The following is a 23,121-nucleotide window of genomic DNA, read 5'->3' on the forward strand; positions in this document are numbered from 1 at the left end:
TAAAAACTCATCGCATCTTCCTTTAATTTAACATAATAACACATAACTGTACATGTTTGTGTAGGCAGAGCTGTAAACACATCGTGAGAGCTGTTATTAAGGCTCCTCGAGGGACTGCGGCGCTTCACCACACCCATCCGTTTACCGTCACAGCCTTCATTACAGACGATCATTCCCCCATGAAACCTCGGTTTAGTTCTTGTGCATGCAACACCCGTACGTACGGTAAAGAGAAGTAGAGGGTTTTTCTTGAAATGTTTGAGGATAGTAGAACACTACAGAACCAGAAATCCACAGTGTGAAGACATCCACTGTTAATGTATAAATAATGTATAAAGTACATTAAATGGTGAATCAGGTCAGGGAGTTAATTAAAGAGGATTTGTGTGCGTTTCACTTTCTGGGCACACTGATGAGGTGACGCTGGAGACGTCGGCACACTCCAGCGCGTCATCTCCAACCTCCACTGAGACCCAAGAAACCCGCCTGCAGACGACAAAGACATGAAAAATGGTCAGTGTTTTGTGTTGAAGAAAAGATGGAGTAAAGTTACACGTGCTTGTTTTATGTGAGAAATGGCGTCTCTGATTAACAACCCTGTGTCCACACCTGATGTGCAGCTACATTTCAGTTCAACAGTTGAGTGAATTCTCAAAAGACTACCAGTTGCAGCTCTGCCACAGACACTCGCAAGCATCAGGGACTCCTGTGAGATCACAGATTCACCACTAGAGGGCGAGCCTGTCCCTCACTAAACCGCTGTGGCTTTTAAACAGGCCAGTGGACGTCAGCTGACTCTGGAGAAGCTCCAACCTGTTGTCACCACTATCTAACAATAGACGGACTCAGCTCCCAGTAGGATCTTTACACCCCGTCAACAGTCCGGGCTATTGTTTGAGGGGCACATTTTGTTTTTTCCTCGTCAGGAACATTTAAAAAAAAAAAAAAAAAAAAAAGAGACGCTGTAAGTGAACTAAACAAAGCCAGGTGTTTGTTTTCAGACGTTGTCAGCTCTAATGAGAGAGTTCCTACAGCTTATTAGAGAGAATAATAAGACATGTGCTTTTTAAATGAATAACATTTATATTTTTGTGCAAATATATAACAAAGCGGGAGATCCGTCTGCATACAGTCCAATTAAATCCAATGTAAAGTAAAAAGTATGTGATGATAATACTTCATCTCTTATCAACATGTCTCATCTCAAGTTGTAAAAGTAACCCATTTCTGTGTTTAATGTTATTTTTACCGTGGATATTAAAACAAAACTTGGAATGAACTCATGTTTGGTGTAACCAACAGCACTGCGGCTCTTTTGTGTTTTAATACTTTCTGGCAGCGTTGGAGGAATAAAACTGTTACGGTATTTTGCTTCACAACTGTGATCTATTAGGATCAAAATAGGGAGTGTTAACGTGTTGTATAAGAGCTATAAGCATCTGCTATGGTTTTATTATTTGACTATACCAATTTGCTTGCGGTTTGTTTTAATATTTCAAGCTGACTTGCTGGAAGCTGCAAATGAAAATGAGCCCATGCAGCTCAATTTGGCACATTCACGTGACTAACTGAAGTACTTATGTTCATACATTGCTTTTTTTTTTTTTTTTAAAGATAAATGAACCCGAACAAAATGAAAATCTAGAATATCGGCAGTTTTACTTTTTGAGTTGGCTCCAGAATGAGAAGTGACTCCAGTGGTCGGGCTAATCTCAGTCAGAACTTCCTCAGACATCCATAGCGCTGCTTCTTTCACATCAAACAACACAAAGGATCCGTTTCAGAAAGCTAAAAGCCTACAATCGGACTGAAAAGCAGCAGGTGAACGTTTTACAGATCTGAAACCCCGAAACTTCCCCTTTACTTTGGACAAAACCTGAAACATTTTTTACATGTGGGATCTGAATGCTGCTACTTATCTTTTTGCTTTGCTCTTTTCATGGTTCACTTGAATTAGGTTTGTTTGCATTTGCAGCTGACAGACACAAGACTTGAATATACCTGAAAGCTGAAGTCAGTGATAAGTCTCACATGAGTGGGTTATTTAACCAGTAACACAAGGACTGTTTTTTTCCTTCTTCACACAATAGTTTGAAATACTATCTCATTATCAAATCTCATGTTTGAGATTTCCTACATGCGTTTGTGTCAGAAACAGTCAGAAAGGCACAGTTTCTTTTTGGCAGCAGATCACTGAAATGTTTTTGGGTTTTTTTCCTTCTCCTGCCTACGTTCAGGTAGTGATAAGATACCAGCCCTTTACCGTCAACAATCAGCCTGTGACACTTCCTGTTCTCAGAAGCTGAAAGCCTTTCTGTTCAGCCTCTCTTTGGCTCCACAATGAGATAAAGACATCTTTTACCGTCTCCCTGCACTCGCCTCCCATCTGAACATCTCTTAATTTCACAGAATCTCGCCTCAACATGAACTTCTTTGTATACTCCCGTTTCTGACTAACCTCTCCAAAATCCTGACAGGATTCACAGTAACATAGACCACAGTGTCAAATCATCACCAAAACGCCACACTGACTCACTTCTTGACAGCAGTGAATCAGCCTGGCCTTGTTCTCACTGTGGTGATCTGGGCTGCTGGGAAGACAGAACAGGACCTGCGATTTGGGAATCACCGCAATGACGGCAGACATTTGGATGAAGCCGCAGCCTGTTTAACTGTGTGTGCATGCGAGTGATTCTGCACATAAGGCTGAGGGCTGTTTTTTGTCTACGAGGCAAAACTGACAAATTCGGAAGAAAACCAGTGGAAATGATGCAGAAATTTAAGAAGCTGCGAGAGCAAACTCTGGCTCTGGATTCTGGACAGACGTGTCTGTGACAGATGTGTTCTCATCTTGCAACATGCAACAAACTAATAACTGTTAAATGATGGAAAGTCACTCGTTAGCGGCTGCTGTTATACTTGACATTTGCATGTGCAAACGTGCAGATACGCTGTCGATAAAGTTCGGGACTTTACTGGATGACGTCTGTTGATGTGTTTGCATGTCACGTTTCAACTCTCCTTCCTCTGCAGATAGCATCATCATCACTGTTCAACTGTGGTGATACAAAACTTTCTTTTCCTGCTCGGCACACACGCCGTTTTGCTTTAAGGTACCACGTTACACGCCTGCAACTACATATAGACAAAGTTAAAACTGTTGTCATGACAAGTTTTGTTTTGTCTCTCTTTGTGAGCATGTTCAACACATATATCAGTTTAATACAATACGCAGCCTTATTCTCGGTAGAATAACAATACACAAGCCGTTCTCTAGACATATCTGGTGGCTTCTTTAGGTGTTTTTTGTCAGCCTCTAAGGCACGGCCACAAATTCACGGTTCAATGTTCAGAGAGAGGTTTGTTTTTACGACACCCGTAGAGAGAGCCACCGAGCATAAAACTGCAAAATTCTCTGGTGATGCTTTAAGTTCAAGGTTCATTTGCTTTTAGTTCTACTTTTAGTCTCCACCAGCTCGTCGGGTTTAGTGCCGAGCGGGTCGTGTGCGGTCGATTTTATCAGCAATATTAATTAATATTATCAATTAAAAGCCCTGCCCTAAAATGAAAAGAAGTAGAGGAAGCACTGAAAATCTCCACTCATTTCCTGAAAGCTCTGGACTTTCTTTTTTTCTGTTTTACTGTGTTTTATTCATTTATTTATTTCTAAACCAAATCTCTCTGCCCTAAAATAAATAAGTTATTATGAAAAACTGGTAAAGTCTTCTTATACAACATACAGTACTGTGCAGAAAGTCTTGAGCCACTCTTTGTTCACATTTTGCGTCCAAGGATCCAGACTTTCTGCTGATCTTTTAAAGCAGCCTTAAAAGGCAGTTCTCCAGAATTCTGAAGGTTTTTAAAATTTTTTTTTTTCTTTTTGACACTGGCTGCTTTTACAATCAGCCCAGTCCTTGTACCTGACCATTTACAGTAAAATGTGTTTGTTTAGCCAAAAAACACTGACCAAATCATTCAAGCATGAAAAATGCACCAACGCTGTTACTCAAGGGATAAACCGGTGTTGTGTCAACACATAACTGACAACTTGGCAAATAAATACATTTTAAATTTTATCTTTAGGCACTTTGTTACTGGATCTTCAGCTGATCAATCTACAGTGGCAGCAGGTCTTATGGAGGGATGAATCCTCCCCAAAGCCCAGACCTCAACATTATTGAAGCAGTGTGGGATCATCTGACAGAGAACGGAACAAAAGGCAGCCAACATCCAAAGAAGAGCTTTGAAATGTCCTTCAAGAAGCCTGGAGAACTATTCCTGAAGACGACTTAAAGAAATGACAGAAAGCTTGTCTAAAAGGGTTCAGGCTGTGTTGGAGAATAAAGGTGCCAAGACCAAATATTGGTATCTTTACTGTATTTTACTTCCATTTATGTTACCATACGTGTCAATAAAATGCTGTTTATAAAGAAATCAGGGGTGGCTCAAGACTTTTTGCACGGTACTTTCAGTTCAAAATCTGTTCATGTGAAGTGAGTTTGTGCCCGTGTACATTTGCACCTGTTGGGATCTCAAAAGAAATTCTTGATGAGAGGAGTGACCAGTTTGACCCACAGCTTGACGTGGCGGTCGGGCCGCTCAAACGTGGCGCTGGACACCTCTGTGGAGCGCTGGTACAGCATGTCCTGCTCCTGCCAGGTTAAAACACAGGTGTGTGTTCAGTCACATGTTACAAAGTCAACCATCATCATTTCTGGCTGTGGTTTGAGGGATTAACGAGCCAACCTCCTGCAGCTGGCTCTGCAGCTCTTCGTTCTCTGTTACTATGGCGATCTGGGCCTCCAAGTCACGGTGAACGGAGCGGTAACCGAAATTAGGGGAGCCAATTAGAGTAAGGCAAGGCCGATCCTGCCCCTGGAGGTAATACCACAGACCTGTGAGGAGAGGAAAAGCCGAGTCATTGAGGAGGTAATGCTTCAGAGAGCCGCTTCCAGCAGAGATCTCCGTCGGCCCAAACCACAACTAAAAGGAAGCACATGCAGAAATCCCCAGTGTTGATCCAAAACCCCAAAATATGAGAGAGAGTGAGTGTGCATCCTTGTCCCGAGGCTAAAACATAGTGACTGTACAAGCATTCGTCTCTCACGCTACATACCACTGCGACCACGAGAACAGCAGAGCAGGCAGAGCTGTGAGGATATCCCAGTATATCATTTTCACTGAGCCGCTTCATCTGCTCTGTGAGCCATGAGATGTGTTTTTTCCTGTTTTATGAGAAATCAAAACCTAAAAGGATCCGGTAAAAATCTTTCCATTTCCTAAAAGAGTATAAAATCAACTTTGAACATGTTAGCAGAAACTGAGAAGACAAACTTCCTTTTAATAAAAAATAAATAACTCCATCACTCTCTGCAGCAGAGTACAAAGGAGGCACAGCATCACTGCAGAAATGTTCCCTTATTAATCACTTTTATGACACACAAGTCAAACATAAACTTAGATTATTATGAATCTGGGATGTTATTTGTCAAACGTGGCAAATAAAGTGCTTGAAATCTGTGGTGCACACAGATAAATTGGTGTCATTCATGTGCAGTCATCAGTGTGAAAAACCCAACAAGCACTCATCCAATCAACTGTGAATCGTGACCTGCCAAAGTCCCAGTTAGAAAACAAAAACAAGGTGGAAAGGAAAGTGTTCTCTTTGCTTAAAATAACAGAAGATAAGAGAGGAAATCGCTCAGGATCAGGTGACAAAAGAACTCAACTAAACCAAAGGCCAGGGTGCACCTTCTGAAGCATATCCGGTGTACCTTTAACATATCTTTACTTCACCTAAATTAGCCTCCATTGTGTTTCTTTAATTTCATTTGGCAGCACCAGTGTTGGAAAGATTTCAGCTACTGCTCTGATGTGTTTGAGCAGGTTTTGTTCATGTCACTATAATTAACATTGAGGAGTGCTTCTTAATTTCCACAATCTTTGCATATAAAGAGTTGAGAACTGAATAAACACACAAATGTGCAGAAAAATTGAAGGTTAAACACTTTCTCTCGGGTAAAAACACAGAATTGCGCATCTTTTCCCACATCTTTGGGCATTTCCATATATTCATATACACACAATGAATGAACTGCGAAAGAGAATTGCGACTATGAGCTACAGACAGCGTGTGCTCGTCGTTTACGTGCCTTTGGCGTGAAATGTCCACTGTGGCCTGTGGTACTCGTGCAGGTGTACTCTCTTCTGCTGGCCCAGCCGGCACACTTGGTTGTAAAACTGCCTGGCGATGTGGATGTAAGCTGCAGGGATCGCTCCGGCGACGCCTTTGGCCCCGAAAAACCCGTTGACCTCGGGGGAGGCGGTGAGGATCCGGTAGCTGGCTCCGGCCCCGAGCACCAGCCCCATGTATGCCCGGGTCAGGTTAAAGTAGCCTGACGTTAGATACACGGTGGAGTCGGGCCCGGCGTCTGTCAGCAGGCGCTGGAGACGAAATCAAAGACAGACAATCTACAGCCACATTTCCTTTCATTTTATTCCCGTTTTCTAGTAAACCTCTAATTACTGGTTATTCAGAAATGGACAAAAGGTCAGAGGAGGCTCACCTGTGTGACCTGCTCGTCCACCTGGATGCCCAGAGGTTTCATCTGCACCAGCGGGAACACCCAGGTGTCCTCCTCCCCGTCGCTCATCCCCTCGTCCTCCGAGCGGTGCTGCATCAGCTGTTTCACGTGGGCCGTGTTCACGACCTCCATGATCCGCTCCCTCGCCGCTGCCGAGAAGTCCTGCCGGTTGCCTGAAGGTCACAGAGACACAGTGTGAGAGCGAGTGCAGACAGAGATGATGTGAAGTGGAGGACAGGTCAGACTGATCTCTGGGTCACAGTGATCTGAGTATGAAGACCCGACTCCCTTTTTGGAACGTAAATCCTTCGGTTTTAGGGCCGAAAGCGAGACAGTAATGTTGTGTTAAGGTTAGGGCTGTAGTTTTCTAAGGAGTAGTTATGGTTCTGGTAAGTCTACAGGAATTGAGTGTATGTCAGCGTAATGTCTTCTGAAAAGATGGGAACAACTCAGACGTGAAGCAGGGAGGAGAATAATTAAACGTGTGAAAACTCAGTTCCTGAGCTGAAAATGATAGCTTCTGATTGGCTGACACGTGGACATTAACACCAGTGAGGATTAAAGGGTCAGTTCCCCAAAATATCTAAATCAACATAGAGAAAGAAAATCCTAAATCTAAAGTTAGCCTTGTTAAACAGAGAGGCCATCAGTGATGTAGAGAATTCAGCGATTACGCTGGACATGTCTCCTGGACAGGGAGGCCTCTGATGTCGTGATCCAGCAATTTCTAAATCTGAAATCTGAGGTTTGTTGCTGAAAACCACAACGAGGGCCTGTGTTTGTTGTTGCTCATCGAGTAGCATTCTCTTGATCGCGAGTCAAAACTAGGCTGCTGCGGTGGTTAACGTCTCTTTTTCTTTTTCTTTCTAAATTCGTGTTTTTAGAGACCAGTTTGTGTCAGTTTGGGCAGCAACTTTACTTAGATAAGTTGAGGAAAACATTCAGGAAAACAGGACATTCGACAACTTGCCAAGTTGTCATGCCACACCTTTCTTTGATCAAAAAGATAAAGAAAATGAAAGAAAACAAACCGCTTTTGAGCAAAATAAAGATTCAGAATCAAAAGTGATAAGGCAGCACTAATGCACCTCCAACCAAGTGTTTAAAAACACGAAAACATGAAAACTGCGAGATGTCTTGACTTTACATGTTCAGTAAAGTCTAGCTCTGGTTATAGCTCCACTCGTGTGATTGGACTGCTGTCTCTGTCCTCTCTCTGGAACATGCACAGAGCTCCTCAGACAAGTTTGAGTCTCAATGAACGTATACATGCAGTGAATTACCTAATATCAATTAGTCCAGTTTTAGTCTTTTTTAAGGTCATCTGAACGTAATGATTGTCAGAAAGAAGTGAAGCAAAACGAAAAGTTAAACTACCAGGTTTGACACTTCCACGTGAAAACGTAATATGGCTGAAGTGACCTTTGAACCTTTGACTTGAATTGTTGTCGTCTCCACACTGTCACTGTTCCTAATCAGTTACAAATCCACTCAGTGATTCTATAGAAATGTCTTTCACTGGAACGTCACCAGCTTTAGTGTGTATTCCCAATAACCAAGTGTGTGTGTGTGTGTGTGTGTGTGTGTGTGTGTGTGTGTGTGTGTGTGTGTGTGTGCATGCATCAGTTCCCACTACATATCTTCTTCCAGCAACACTGTGACATCACATCTCTATTCCTGGTGTTCGTTTCCACGGCGCAGCCTGGCAGACATGATGTCATTCATCTCTAAAACTAACATCCTGGCGTGCCGTGCTTCAGTTACACAATGGAAGTGTGTGTGTGTGTGTGTGTGTGCATGCAGACAAAATCCTGACAATTTCACATCCGGCTAGCAAACCGCAAGAGCTCTCTCTGTCCTCACACAGAGCCCGTCTCTCTGACCAGCATCCTTTCGTCTTTCGACACTTTCAAGCTCCATTAGCATTAACAGGTCGGCTGCTGGTACTGAGCACCGGTTCGTAACTGAGCGTGAGGTGTCACACACTGTCAAAACACGCACAGGTGTGTTTGGCTCCTACCTTTGTACGGGTGCACCATGCCCTCCAGCATGGTGACCGAGTCGTCGGGCTGAAGCTGCAGGGAGACGTCCCCCACGGCCTCCACCAGGTCTGAGAAGAAATCCGCCACCTCCCTGCAGTTCTCCAGCAGCACGTAGCGGTCCTGTCTGTTCGTGAAGTACGAGTCGCTCAGGTTGGCCCTGAAAAAGAGAGCCAGGTAAAGATGGGGGCAGGGTGAAAGCCTCTCGAGCTGAAAATGTTTTCACATGTACGTCTTCCCCTCAGTCATGTTCACACGGCTCTGTGTCTGTGCACCGACATGTTATGTAAAGGGCCAACCTGCTTCAAGAGGAATGTCAAGCATGACCCAAAGTGGTTGTTGAAGACAACTGTCACATTTAATGCCCCACATTTGAGTGTTACGTAGTGTGCTTCGTGCTGCTTTTACTTTCCGATTTAGCTTTTAAAAAAAACAGCAGAAATCTTCCAGTTGAGTCTAATGATGATGCTGACAAACCAGAAAGTGTGTCATTTATAATCAATGATCCCAGAAAGTGTTTTGGTAATCCTGTTAAACCTGAAGCAGTTTCTTATGAAACCTTGTGTAATAAACCTGTTTTCCTGCCAGGGAGGAAATAAAAAAAAAAAAAGGGACGTAAAAATTAGCCCAAATTGTGTTCTGATGCTCAAGTTGCTGGAAGGTTGGTATTGGAGAACACCCAATGCCCTCCTTTTCCTCTACACTCGTCAAATGTGACGTCAAATGTGCTTGAGAACCTTTCCTAAAAACATCTAAAGTCTGAGTTTGAAAACTTTATGCAAACACACCACAGATCAAAATAAGTTACACAAGGGTGAAAGCAGACAGGAGTTACGACATAGGATGGTTTAAATCATCCGTTTAGCAGAAAAGCATTACCACTACCACAGATAAGATACTCTATAAGACATAATTACAAGCCTTCATGTCAGTCGACTCGTCATCTTGGCCCAATTTTGCAGAGAAAAACTTCAGTGTGGTTCTTTTCCAAACATGAGTTCACTCGTCTTTCTTGAAATGAAATGGAGTGGAGTGGAAACCACACAAGCTTCTGAGCACACCCACTGATCTCCACTTTCCCTGCATATGTCACAAAGTGAGAACATTTCCTAGCTACAGTGGTACACACCTGCACTTTGACTAGGAAAGAATTATGCAATGAGACCCAGAGGACTAGTTTGATGCCAAATAAGCAAACAGAGTAGGACATGAGGAACAGAGGAACAACCAGACTGAACTCAACGCACCCGCTGATGATTATGCTGTCGTCAAACAGGTAGACTTTAATGTGCTGGAGTCCGATGGTCTCGTTGAAGCGCTGCGGGACCAGCAGCCGCAGCAAGCCCCTCAGGTCTGGCGTGTGGTACAGAGACACCCGCATCTGAGAAGCGAAGCGCTGCAGCAGAGGCAGCAGCATGGTCCTCGAGTTAATCTGCCCTGCATGTGGGACACAGTCACACAAACAGGGCGGGAAGGGTTAGCGTGGGGATCTGTGACCAACAGCTGCGATGACATCTTACGGAAAAAGCTGACCACCTCGTGATCCTCGTGTGTAGTCCAGTAATATGGAGACTTTCAAGTCTGAAGAGTGACTGTTTTCCTTCGAACGTTGGAGAGCTTCCTCCATGCAGTCCACCTTAACAGAACAAATATGACTAAAATACTTCTGCACCAGTTTAGCCTGTCATTTATGTAACACAGCTGGATTTGAGATGCACTTGTAAAAAAGCACTAATGCAGCATTAATCACAATGTAAATCAGTTGCAGGTGGCTAATTCAGACATTTGGATGCGCTGTGCTCACAGCAGCTGCAGTGACGTAGCCTCGAGCTGCTTCCCTTCAGCCGGGCTGAGAGGTGAGCACAGACCGCGCATCTTTCAATCCTCACCCACAGACTTGTGGATTTTCAAATATGCTGCACAACCCATAAAGACATAATGACACCCTTCTGAGTTTTTCTTTCATACAAAAAAAAAAAAAAACAATGTTGCCCTCTGGGAGACGAACAATAGCTGACATTTAGCAAACACTTTCTCACACTTACAGGTGCACAATGTTTCCTTCAGTCTGAAAGAATTTATTTTCAGTTTTTCAGGTCTGTAACACATTCCAAAAACACATTTAGAGCGTGTTTTTACCACTTTGTAATGTGGCCGTGCATTCTCCAAGCTTTTCATCTCCCCGCAAACACCTCTTAAGCTGCTCAACGGTACAAGGTCACTGTCGCTTTTTTTGCACTTTTACGCACTTCTGCAGTCACAGAATGTGGTTTCACACTGTGTCTTACGGAAAAATGCATGACGTCCCAGGAAAGTATGTCACCTTGAAGGCAGCATGTATTGCCTTGACACCTCCAAGAACTTTTCAGCATCGATGCTGCCGTCCCAGTCCTTTTGGTCTTTGGTTCAAACCACATGTTGCTCATTTCATCCAAAAAAAAAAAAGATGGATGGTCTGGTCAGACCAGAGTACAGGTTTCCAAAGTGTGAAGGTCCATCCCAGGTGCCTTCTTGTTTGCACAGTAAAGTTTAAGGTGACATTCCTGTCCGTGTAGCTTTAGTCAGCCATTAATAAACGACATGATTATGTGCCGGTCTGCAGGATCACGGGTGTCCAGCTTTGACTTGTCCTTTATACACAGAAATTCCTCCAGATCCCTTGAATGTTTTAATAATATTCTGCACCATGGAGAGAGAAATATGCACATCCCTTCCAATCTTTCTTAGAGAAATTTGGCTTTTAAACAGTTCAATGATTTCTCAGGCTGACAAACTGGAGATCTTCTGTAAAGCTTTGCTCCTCAAAGACTTCCATGGATGCGGTTTTTTCAACCAAATCAAAAAGTAGAAACATCTTGGGTTCATTTAGTCTTGAGTGAACTAAAAGTCCAATTAAAGGTTTAAATTAAACAATTTCAACAATCTATCAATCATCAAAGTCAGGAACTAAATGCCACATATCTGCTGCTTTCAGCTGCTCAAATGTGCAGATTTGATGATTTTTCTCTTCTCATGGTAGTCATTTGTATATCATTAGTGTTTTTAGCTGTTGGATGTAGAAAGAAATAAAACATTTAAAGACTTCAAGAAGCATAGGAGCATTTTACAAAATATTCTGCTCTTTTACAACCAAAAAGGGTGGCATCATCGTTAGGGAAATAGTCTCAGCTTTCAGTTTAATAAATGTCCAGATTCGCCGCTTTCCTCCATATTGTGTTTGATTAGCATCCGAAGTTCCCCATTTTTTATCAGTTTAAAAACCAAATGATTGAATCAGCAAAGTCATAGATTGAGATATCCTCAAACAGCCATTTGGCGTAGCCCTGATCTCTCAGTCATAAAATCTGCTGAGTTCTGCTGAGACCAAACGGTTTCCTGTGGACCATAATCGTATTTTAACATCCCGCTCTACAATATTTAGATATTCTCCTATTTGGGTGTCAGGTGATACTGACTGGTAGGTTCCTGCAGCTGTAGTTGCCAATGTAAACAAAGCTTTTACATGTCAGTAAATGCTTAAATGTCACTTGCATATCCAGTATATTTCTTCATGCATCTCTCCAATTTAAACTTTGCTAATAAAAACCAATATCAGGACTTCTGGTTCCAGGAAGATTAGGGTTAGGGTCACATCCTTTTTTATTTGGTACTTTGTCCTATACGTGTGAGAATGTTCAGAGGAGGAGCCGAACGACAAAAGGAATAAATGAATGTTTACGCTGCATTTATCAAGCACAAATGGCTCTTTATTGTCCATTTCCAGAGCGTGGGACAAGTATGACTCACTACAGGGTGCAAAGAGGAAAAGGCTGTTCAACAGAGGCTGCCACCAGGGGCAGCTCAGTCTCAGCAGAATCATACAGCAAACATTTGGATAAGAAACCAGGGATGCGTTATTCTGCTAAGTCATTATATGCCACCCCACAGTGCCCGTAAAACCCCGCTCCTTTCCAGTAGAAAGCATTTCAGGAACGTCTGAACGCGGGTGGAAACTCTGAGGTTCTGCTGCTTTCATATGAGGCAACCCATCAGGTCACTCAGAGAGAGCCTAATGTACACTCAGTTGTTATATGGAGTTGCAAATTCCTGATTTCTCCCTAAACCAAATGCTTCTGAAAATTTAAACCCCTTGAATTGTTCCATTTAGTGCAGAGATATGAACGGCTGACGAAAAGAAGCCAGTTTCCAATCCAATGAATTATTTTTTCCACCCAAAAAGAAGCTGATCTGTAACTTAGCAACTAAAACCATGTTGGTAGTATCCACCACAGTCCAACTTGTTATCTCATTTCCTATTTCGTACATCCTCAGGACAAGAAAGAAACAAAAGAGATGAGAGGAACCGAGAGGAACTACATCGCGGACGGCGAAAAGTTTTCTTCAATAAGCTGAAGTTTACTGCAGCATAATCAGTCAGACTGATAAACCAACTGACAGCAGCTTATCGCAAATCCACTCACTCTGTGGTCAGGGAAAAGATGCTAATCTGTTTCGGAAGGGTTCAATTCTTGGTCTGCATCAAGAAAATGAAACATGTAGGAGATTGATGAAACCTTTAAGGAAGAAAGATGGTCAGAAGAAAACACTGAATGTTTGATAGAACTTATGACTGAATAAGTGCAGAGACACTGCGGTACATAAGATTATTGGAATGGTGCCAAGGCGAATGTGTGCTACACTCAAAGCTAAAGGTGGTTCCACCATATGTACCAGAAATACTGCTGCATATGTCAGAGCAGAAATGCTAAATCTAAGATTCAGATAAGTTTGTCCATCAGGATACTGCAGTTTCTTTTTCCACCTAAAGACTGGGATGGCTGCAGCTCAGGAGGTCACTATATTCGTCAGTTAGGAGTCTGCATTTTCTTAGACTGGGAGAGATGGACTATGAGTAAAGAGGAAGGCATTCAATTGTGGCGCACACCTGCGCAGCTTTACAAGATATTCAAAAGGAGGTATTAGTCTTAGCAGAATCGTCCCTCGGTTTATGGTGTGTATTGATGTTTTTCAGGCAAACCCCTTGTATATCAGGCCTCAAAAATCAGGTATTCGTTGGGCTTTACGTCACGATGTGCAGAACACGAGCTGGAAACCTGCGATTTCCATCCATGCCTGGTCCTTCTTTCCATTTGTGCTGCCCATTTACCCATTTCCTTGCATGCTAAAGCCACCTGGACACCAGTAAAGGAGTTGGAAACCTGTGGAAGCTTGAACAACCTTTACATGTAGTTTGTTAAAGGCAAATAAGCCTCACTTCCAGTTATCAGATTATTCTCAATGCTTGCACAACCATTTGAGTAAATACACTGCTCAGGTGTGACAGTCAGTAATAGTGCAGCCGCGGTTGAGCCTGGGAACAGTGTTATGTTAATGTGTCCTGGTTTTACTCCGAAATTGCACCTGCCGTTTACATTTTTCAGTCGCAACCACAGACCACGCTCAAATTTTTGACTTTAGTTAATTTCATCCATTTCTAAGCAAACCCGGGCTGGGATATAAAAGTCACATGGCCTTGCGGCACCTTACTGACTCACATTTCTAGCAATCCATCATCCTGTGAGGTTACAGAGTTCAGTGGCTGATTCTGATGCTTCTGACTGTAATTAAGGAAGTTGGCTTGCGTGAACCTTTTTCTGTATTTCACCTTCTCTGCTGCAGCTGCTCATTCCAGTTTGTTTAAAAAAAAACATGAAAAACAGCTGCATACGAGCATCTGTCCAGACTGTGGTTTGCTTTGGTTTCGTGTTGTTACGCGAGGCTTTCCAAGCATGAAGAACAGCAAGCCACCACACGCCAGCGCTGGTCTCTTTATACCAATAAACCCTTGCATTTTGGGGTCATTCCTTGTAGTTTGGCCTAGAGTACTTTTTCATTCTGAACAAACCACGCTGCGGTCGTCTTGGAAGAGAACTCTGACTCATATTTTCTGGCATCTCTGACCAGTTATCTGGCATGTGCCCATGCTGTCATGGCATTGTTCTCACCTGCCTTGAACTAAACAAAGTTAATTCCCAGAAGCTGAAAGGCACACCAGTTTTCTCACCAGCTCCTGCTCCAGCTGACCTGTTCCCAGATACAACGAGGCCAACACCACTCGCCTCTGCGCTGTCTTGATACGCGCCTGATATGAAAGAAAAGGAGAAACAAAGAATCACAATAGTGAATGAAACTCTAGTGTATGTGGGTGTTAGGAATCTGGTAACAAATGCCTATTCAGAGGCTTTCCTGCAAGTTACATATGCACAGCTGCTCGGAGACTGACAAAAGAAGAAAAGTAGATGTGTGAGGCCACAATGAATCTTTCATAAAGGCAATCTCAGTTTAAAATGCAGCTCTGAAATCCAAACATAAAAACCTGAAAAAAATCTTACCTTTAAGCAATATTCATACTGATAATCTAAGAGTGGTCTCTTAAAGTCATGAACCTGTGGAGCTGAATCTGCAGCTCTTCTTTTTGAACGTTTATACTGACATTCATCCTGATTTCCCCTTTCCAGCTCTGGTTAACACCTTCAGCTCTCACAGGCTGCTCATTTCAGTGATGGAGCTCTAAAAATAAACCTAAAGGGTTCAGACTGACACAGTTAACCACAGGCCGGTGAACGCAGAGGAGCGTTTAACAGCTTTGAGGTACATACTGGAGTTAAAAAGACACCAAATATTACTCAGACGTTTGAAAAAGGACCATAAAATTAACTCAAAAATCAATGGCAGCGATTGCTGTCATATCAGCTTTAGAAGTAATAATGTATCAAAGCTCTTTTTTTGGCTTTGTTTGATCTTCTCATTTAGTTGTCATAAAGAACAATTTACTTGGTGTGGGCTAAATACATCAGTGTTCTGACCTCTGAATTTAGATTAAACAAATGTTTGGCAGGTTTGGGTGGGAAAAAATAGCCTCTCTAATGCTCTGCTAAGCACTACTTGTATTAACTCTGTGGAGTATGACACACTAAACAGTATCCTTTAATTCCTTAAATACTTCCAACTACTACAATAAAATCTGAGGTCTTGCTGACATTAGTTAATGCTCCAGCTTGGTTTATTATTTTAAAACCTGTTCTGTCCACAGGAATTCCTCTGGCTTAAGGCACTACAAATGTGACAAGATCGTGACAACCACCGAACAACCTCGTGACGGTGATGGCAAAAAATAATGGAGCTACGACTAAACTGTGCCATTCACACGAAAGATTCCATGTCCATGTTATGAGGAAGTGCCACATCTACAAATAACACACATTCATACAAACCCAAACGCTTTTGCCAACAAAAACAAAAAAAAAAAAGGTTTCCACTTTTGAAATTAATGTCAATTACAGACTGCATCAAATAAAACTGCTAAGCAACTGGTTGTCGTCTCACTTTGTTTTAAATTGGATTCTGCATTCACCAAATTGCCGTCTAAAGGTTGCACGTGCTCAGTTTGAAATGTTTTGTTTGTTGTATCCCTTGTGGGCTCTGTGGAAAAAAAACACCATAAAATAGCTCCAGTTACGTGTAACTCTGACAGAGTTTTCCACCTAAATACAGATTATCTTGTGTGTTCAAAGACTTAAGAAACTTAAGAACGTTCATCAAGCAAAACATTTGAGTCCATTCGCTGTCGAAGACACAGCAGAGCCAAACAAATGACACCTGTCGGTGACACGGACCTTCATGGCCTGGTAGAACTGGTCAGGTGAGGTCAGAATGTGGATGTGGGTCCCCGGCACGCGGAAGGCAGGTACTAACTCCGCCATCCATCGGAAGCGGGAGCAGAGGCCGTCTGTGCCCTGCGCTCCGGCTGACCCGGTGGGCCTGGAAACACGCCGTGGAGCCGGGTCGGTTTCAGCGAGCAGGGGAGCCAGCAGCAGCACGGAGGACCTGCAGGAGACACATGAGTTAGAGCAGGACGGGGAGAAGGATACGCCTCAGATGAGCAGCAACACATCACATATTACACTGACTTCATCCTCCTAAAACTTCATCCACCCTTAACGCCTCTATAGGAACTGAGAGGGCGGGTCACAGCCAGGTGCTGCTAATCCGATTAACTGATCAGCAGCCACAATGCACAGCACATTTGATCAACACCTTTCCCTTTTTGTTCTCCTTTTCATGCAGCATCATTGTAAATATCATCACTTTCTGCAATAAAATAAACGGATAAATAACTTTTAGAATAATAATAATAACAATAAAACCTTTCGTAAAAGTCTTTAAATAACTGTTTGACAGGAGCAAAGTCATCACATGAGGACTATTATTCTGTCCAACATCCAGTTGTGAATAATTTATCAACAGTTTGTAAAAACGAGTCGTATTTGCAGCTCAGCTGCCAGAGGAGATATTTTTAAGGGCAGTCAAACTAGCACTGCGAGCAAGGCAAGTTCAGAAATAGTTTTCTATTAAGAAATGTTACAAAATAAAGTATTAAGTGATGTGATAACAGCACAAAGTAACTCAGTGTATCCAGTCAATCCAAAATCCAGCTAACTGGAGTTTCATCAACAGTGATCAATACAGTTCATTCTGATCATCTGATCAAACAAGGGACAGTTGTATCAGAGGAGCCCCGCAAGGCCAGTTTCATTTCAACAGCTTTGTCACGATCACGCTGCGAGTTTTCCCACAGATGAGCTTTTCTGTCTTTGTGCCGATCATTTCTGTGTGATGTGTCACAGCCTACAGTACCAGATACACAGGCACAGCAGGAACATCTTCCTGGTCACCGAGGTGACAGCTTCTTCCCACACAAAAGGCGGAGCACACACGACTCTATAATCATTCTGAACATTTGAAAAGGAAAAGCTGGTGCACGGAAAGAAAACACCATGTGGGCACAGAGCCGGCTGGTTCCAGTAATTTTTGTTTATGAAAAGGTTTTAATGCTTTTATGCATATAAAACCAGGACATAATAACAGCAAATGATCTGGTCCTAACCAGGTCCTAAATTAGACGAATACAATCAGTTTTTCCACACTGCTTCTCCATTTTGTCTTAGCTTCTGTTACATAACAACACAGTTTAAGATGCCACATGTGCTCGTTTATTTGAAGTTGCATTTATTCAAAGTTAATTCCCTGTTACTTTTGATAAAAGATGAAACACACATGGGGCTCATCGTCATTAAAACATTATGTGAAAGTGTACTTCCTTGACTCCACCTATCTTACGGTAAATTATCTCATCTTTTACAGCAGTGCAAATTACAAAAGACAAAAGTACATCTAACTCATTGATGGGATTATGTAACAGAGGGCATCAGATCCTGACGCCTGTGCACTTTTCAGATAGTTGTAACAGATAAGAAGCCAGCAGGGTTACATGCAGGGCAGAGGAGCAGTCTGGAAATGCTTTGAGCCACCGCAGGAGACAAAAAATCTTTAAAGACCCCGAAAAATATGTCAACGAGAGCAGCTTCAGAGGGTATTCAGCTGTAATGATAACAATACACACTTATACTTTACTGTTTAAAAAAAAAAAAGTGTTTTAAGCTTTTAGGCTCAATCGAGTCTGGTCCAGCGTATACATGCAGGGATGGTCCAAACCCATCTTGATAACTGCATTATCAAGATGAGTTAGTCCGGATTCCAGTTTTGGTCTCACTAAGATAATAATGAATTATTTTCAAGTTCAATGTAAACGTGCTAGATGAGAAGGGAGATAAGTGGCAAACTCACAAATATGGCCTCAGCCTAAAGTGACTGAAGTTTCTGATATAATGTTAAATCTGATATTTTTATCCCAGAAGAGGGGTGCAAGTAGATGGAAAGAAATCTGCACAATGATACCATACAATGGTCCGTAGTTGCTCTCTAAATGAAGTTATTCAATGAGTTATTTGATGACTCTAATAGAGATGGATATAACTTCTTTTCAGAGTCATGGGCTCAGTTAACAATGCAGGCCTTTAGCTGGATGAATCAATGAATGGGGAAGCTGTTTACTGTTGATGTGTACCACATCCCTCCTGATATGAAGGATGTGATTTAAAAAAGTCCACTGTCCTACTTAGGATTCAAAACTGGATAAGTGGGAATTTCTGACATCCTTAAAGGAGTCACATCCTCATTCTTTGAAACTCATTCATTCAATAACGTGCAAACCTTTTCAGTGTAGATTTAGGCCACCATCCAACGTTACTACTACCTGGTTGTAATGCCAAACGTTTGCGCTCTAACACAATAAGAGAAGTGTGCAATTGTCCATGTATAATTAAGAAGAGATATTTACAGGCTTTGTCACTCTATTCCACATGTTCAAACAAGTGTGACAGGGCCTTCCCAAAACTGTGGTCAAAAAACCTGGAAGCAAGCCAGCGCCAAAAAAAAGTAGAATCATAACTGCTCATAAGTGAAAACAGGGGTCTCCGTTTAGTTTTGACCTCTAATTGTATCATATTTAATCGCAAACTGTTGGGCAGCATTATCTCATCTTCTTTGGTCACGGATGGTCAGATGTGTCTAATGCTCAATGAGATAAAAATAAAGAAACACGGACTTTCCAAACTGAAAATACTGAACATTTAGGAAATAAAGACTCAAGCTCTTATCGTGGCTGATGCTTAGATCATTCCAGATCATTTAACTCCATTAGGAAACTTCCTCAGCAAAAATTACTATTTAACCAGGCGTTTCTTTGACCTAGGAAGGTCTACGTATACAAACATGTTGTATACATAAAGTATCTTTTGCATCCGTATTTCTCAAACTGTAAATGTTCTGTAATTGACTCTTTACAAACTGTTAAAGACAAAGACTTTTATTTATAACACTGAAATCACACTATGGAAACAAGTACATGTCTGTCTATGCACTTGCACTGTATGCACATTTGATCCCTGAGTTAACAGTAGTTATCATGTCAGTCAGCGTGGTTACATGCACGGCTGATTCGCTGTAAGCTACAGTTACAGCTCGACTGGGACAGTTAACTGGACCAATGTCCTGTAACCGTTTACATACACAGGAGCTGAATCGAGTTATTGACTAAAGTATGTGAACACCTCAATGTTGTGGACTGTGAGAAAACATTCTGCTGCTTCTGACTGTCTCTTTAACAGCTCATCATACATGTAAATGCAGCTGAATTCACTGCTGAGTCCTTGTGTTTAAGTTACTTGAACAGTGATTTTGTCAGATGATGCTGCGGTTAAAAAAAATCCAGATTTTATTAGAACAGAGCGACAGTAAATGGAAATGCTTTAAGATGCTGCAAGTTGACACATCGCCTTCATGAGCTGATTTTCAGTCTTGATTTCTGATGCTTTCAGAAGAAACGAAACAAAAGAGCAGCTTTACTGCGATTCGGCCGACTTAAGACTTAACAAAACTTTACTTTTTCTTCTAAAACATGCAAAAGGACATTTGACAAGCTCAATTTCTGTCAGACTGACAAGTTAAGATGCATTTACAACTTACTTCTTTCCCCTTCTTTCGAGAGCCATGTAAATCTGCTTAGTGACATGTTTACAGCTTTCCTGACTACAGTTTGGGGAATGTCCTTTAACATGAAAACTACAAAACAAGTCTGGTCATGCAGCGTTAAGCACAAATGAGCTGGAAGCGTCCAAGAAGCTGCCACCGTGGGAGCTGATCTAATTCTGTCATGATGAGTTAAAAAGCTTGCTTGCTTTCTTTATGATCTCCTTCAGTAAGTCACCATCTCTTATGAAAGGAAATGTAAGCTACATGCAAAGCAACACACAGTCATAATAACAGGAATCATGTGAATACATGTAAGAGCAGGCAGGTGACTGTGAGCCACATCGTTTTTCAACGTGACCAGAAGGTCTGACTGTTTCTTTCCGTTTACTGTTGATTTAAAAATCACAGCCTTAAAATGATAAGATATTTTCACCGGGTTGGCTCGGTTCATTGGCCCTCCCCATCTTTAATGAACTCCGTTAAGTTTCAGAAAGTGTTCAGGGACACGGAGTAAACTCTGTTCCGCCATAGGCAAAGACTATTTGACCACAATGTTTCTTCAAAACATTGTGAAAGAGGTGTTATCCAGTCAGCTATTTGTATATAAACCACGGAGTATTACAAAAGCAGTACACTTGTGTAACAGGGTGCTCAAAGCGCCTCAATGTTTAAAAAAAGTTTTTCTAAAGTTTTCTCAGGACTAAAGGTGGCGATATGCTCTTGCCCTTCAACACCAACAAGCTGGATAATGATGACTTAACTAAAATGATGAGTCTTAATTGTCACTCTGGTAAGTTCCTAAAAACCTGCCTACCTACCGGCATTTGTTTTCATTTTAAACAAACTCCTCTGTGGTTTTCCTGCTATGGCAAAATAAAAATATCTGCAGTGAAAGGGTCTATTGTCTGCTGTGATAAAAAGGAAGAATATATCCTTGTGTCGTGGAAAACACAGGTGTGTCAGTGTGAGATGTCACTACACCTGCTGATCTGAACAGCCAGAACAGTTGTTCTACCCTGTAAGCATGGGCTAGGAGAAAAATACGCGTGTGTGTTGGATGAGAGGTGTCAGATTTCAGTCTTAGTAAACTGACAGGCAACGCTTCGTGACGAGAACATGCTGTACTGTGCAGTTCAGAAAACTTTTCCCTGAAGGTTAGCCAAGGTTTGCCAAGTCTGGTGAGTCGAAGTAGTCGAGTGGAAACAGGTCAAATCAGACGTTAGTTTTTCACAAAACTGTGTCACAAACGTGTTCAAATATCAGGCATTTTGGGTGCCTTGGAGCAACAGCACGAAAGTGCGCGTGTCCGATAATGGGTGCATTAGCAGGAACATAATTAGCAAAGAGTGCTAGCTGGCGAAACGGCGCGGAGAGAAAAACGTAGCTCTCTCTTCGTGTCTGTATCTGAGCTGATGCACTGTGCCTCTTACCCTCTTCTTCTGTCCCTTACGCGGAACAACCGGTCCGATATTCGGGTAAAAACCCCGGCGATGGCTGGTGAGTACACGGAATGCACCAGCCTCCTCCAGGACATGGGAGCCGCCATTGCTGCAGCGCCAACGTCTTTGAAAAACATTATGGACACCTCTTAGTTAACAGATAACAGTATAATACCTTAACAGCAGTCTGAATGAGAAAGCGTAGACCAAATAACTCATTTAGATTAACTTAACGTTGCCGGTTGTCTGTCTCCAGATTGAGATACAAAAGAAAAGGAAAGTACAAAAGAGAATCTAGTAATCCGCCTGCAGTTACCCTAACTACACTTAAAAGTGGTCAAATTCAGTTTAAATGTCACTCAGACTTAAAAAAAAAAAGAAAAAAGAGAGCGAGAGAGAGATTCGGTAGACCGAAAATGCATTTCTTCTTGCTAAAAGTGCAGTAATACCACACAGTGCTGTGCACAGGTCTGAAGACTCCCCTCAAATCTTTATGTTATGCTTACAAATAGCCAGACATTCCTTATCTTGGTGGCCTTGAGCAATAGTTGTCCTGGCTTTCTGAGTGTATCTCAAAGTTTTTCTGTGGGTATGGGCTGCTTGTTTACTCATTATCAGTCCAGCACTTGTATCTTACCATTTTCAGGGATCTGTAAACTCATTAAAACAAAAAAACTCAATGTCAACCAGTGTTGTGTCTGCACATAGGAGACAACATAGCAAAGAGCCAATTCTAAATAGTATCTTTAGACACTTTGTTATTAGCAACCTGTCCTAAAGCCACACAAATTTGTTCCCATTTCCTTTGCTGCAGTCATAAAAAATGACAATGATAAAACAGTTTGATTCCAAAGGAACTTTTAGATTAAATTCCACCACATCTTGACTGTGTCCTTCAAATAATCGGAGGAAACTGAACAAGTAGAGGACAAAATAAGAAATGTCAGGCCTAAAAAAAAATTGTATCTACAGATGTCCTTAAGAAATAGAAATGACCTGATAGAGGACCCGAGAGATGCATCTGGACCTTCGGGTGATCCAGCTACTGTTTACTGAAACCTCAATAGGACCTGGGGAAACTGGGGCGGATGGCTGAGCTATGCCAAATGACACAAGAAGGGGACTGAAAATCAGTGGCAACATGTCTTATGGAGGGATGAATCCTCCTCTTGACATTATTGAAGCAGTGTGGGATCATCTTGACAAAGAACAGAACAAAAGGCAGCCAAAATTGAAAGAAGAGCTTTTGAATGTCCTTCAAGAAGCCTGGAGAACTATTCCTGAAGATAACAAGATAACGTAAAAAAAGCTTGTCTAATAGGGTTCAGGCTGTGTTGAAGAATAAAGGTGCTCAGACCAAATATTGACTTTTGCACATTTCAAATTTCCTGTTTTCCAAAAAAAAATCTACAAAAACAAATGAGGGGCGGCCCAAGACTTTTTTCCTTCAAACTGTAACTGGGTAAAAATAATAGCACATCACTCACATGAGTAAAATATGATATGCAATGAGCTTTAAAATGAATTTAGAAAACTCAAATTGTGCACGTTGACATTACTGCACAAAGTAACAGCAGATTAGAAGTGTATATGTATTCAAATTCAGACATGCTGCGTGTATCTGTAGGTGTTGTTCCAGTCTTGGCA

The 23,121-nt window shown here is 42.0% G+C and overlaps 1 protein-coding gene across 1 annotated transcript; it reads right to left on the reverse strand.

The window, feature by feature from the left end:
* LOC140278125 (CDP-diacylglycerol--glycerol-3-phosphate 3-phosphatidyltransferase, mitochondrial) lies at positions 1 to 21,590 on the reverse strand. Its single transcript, XM_072373061.1, has 11 exons — positions 21,466 to 21,590; positions 16,279 to 16,489; positions 14,667 to 14,744; positions 10,160 to 10,259; positions 9,871 to 10,060; positions 8,605 to 8,783; positions 6,567 to 6,757; positions 6,153 to 6,444; positions 4,747 to 4,895; positions 4,522 to 4,652; positions 1 to 486 (listed from the first exon to the last, which is right to left on the reverse strand). The coding sequence occupies exons 1-10, from the start codon at positions 21,579 to 21,581 to the stop codon at positions 4,533 to 4,535; spliced, it is 1,626 nt and encodes a 541-aa protein (XP_072229162.1). The 5' UTR covers positions 21,582 to 21,590; the 3' UTR covers positions 1 to 486; positions 4,522 to 4,532.
* Positions 21,591 to 23,121: the final 1,531 nt, after the last annotated feature.

This window comes from Leuresthes tenuis, unplaced genomic scaffold, assembly GCF_036924035.1.
Source record: "Leuresthes tenuis unplaced genomic scaffold, fLeuTen1.0.hap1 SCAF_20, whole genome shotgun sequence".
NCBI lineage: Eukaryota > Metazoa > Chordata > Actinopteri > Atheriniformes > Atherinopsidae > Leuresthes > Leuresthes tenuis.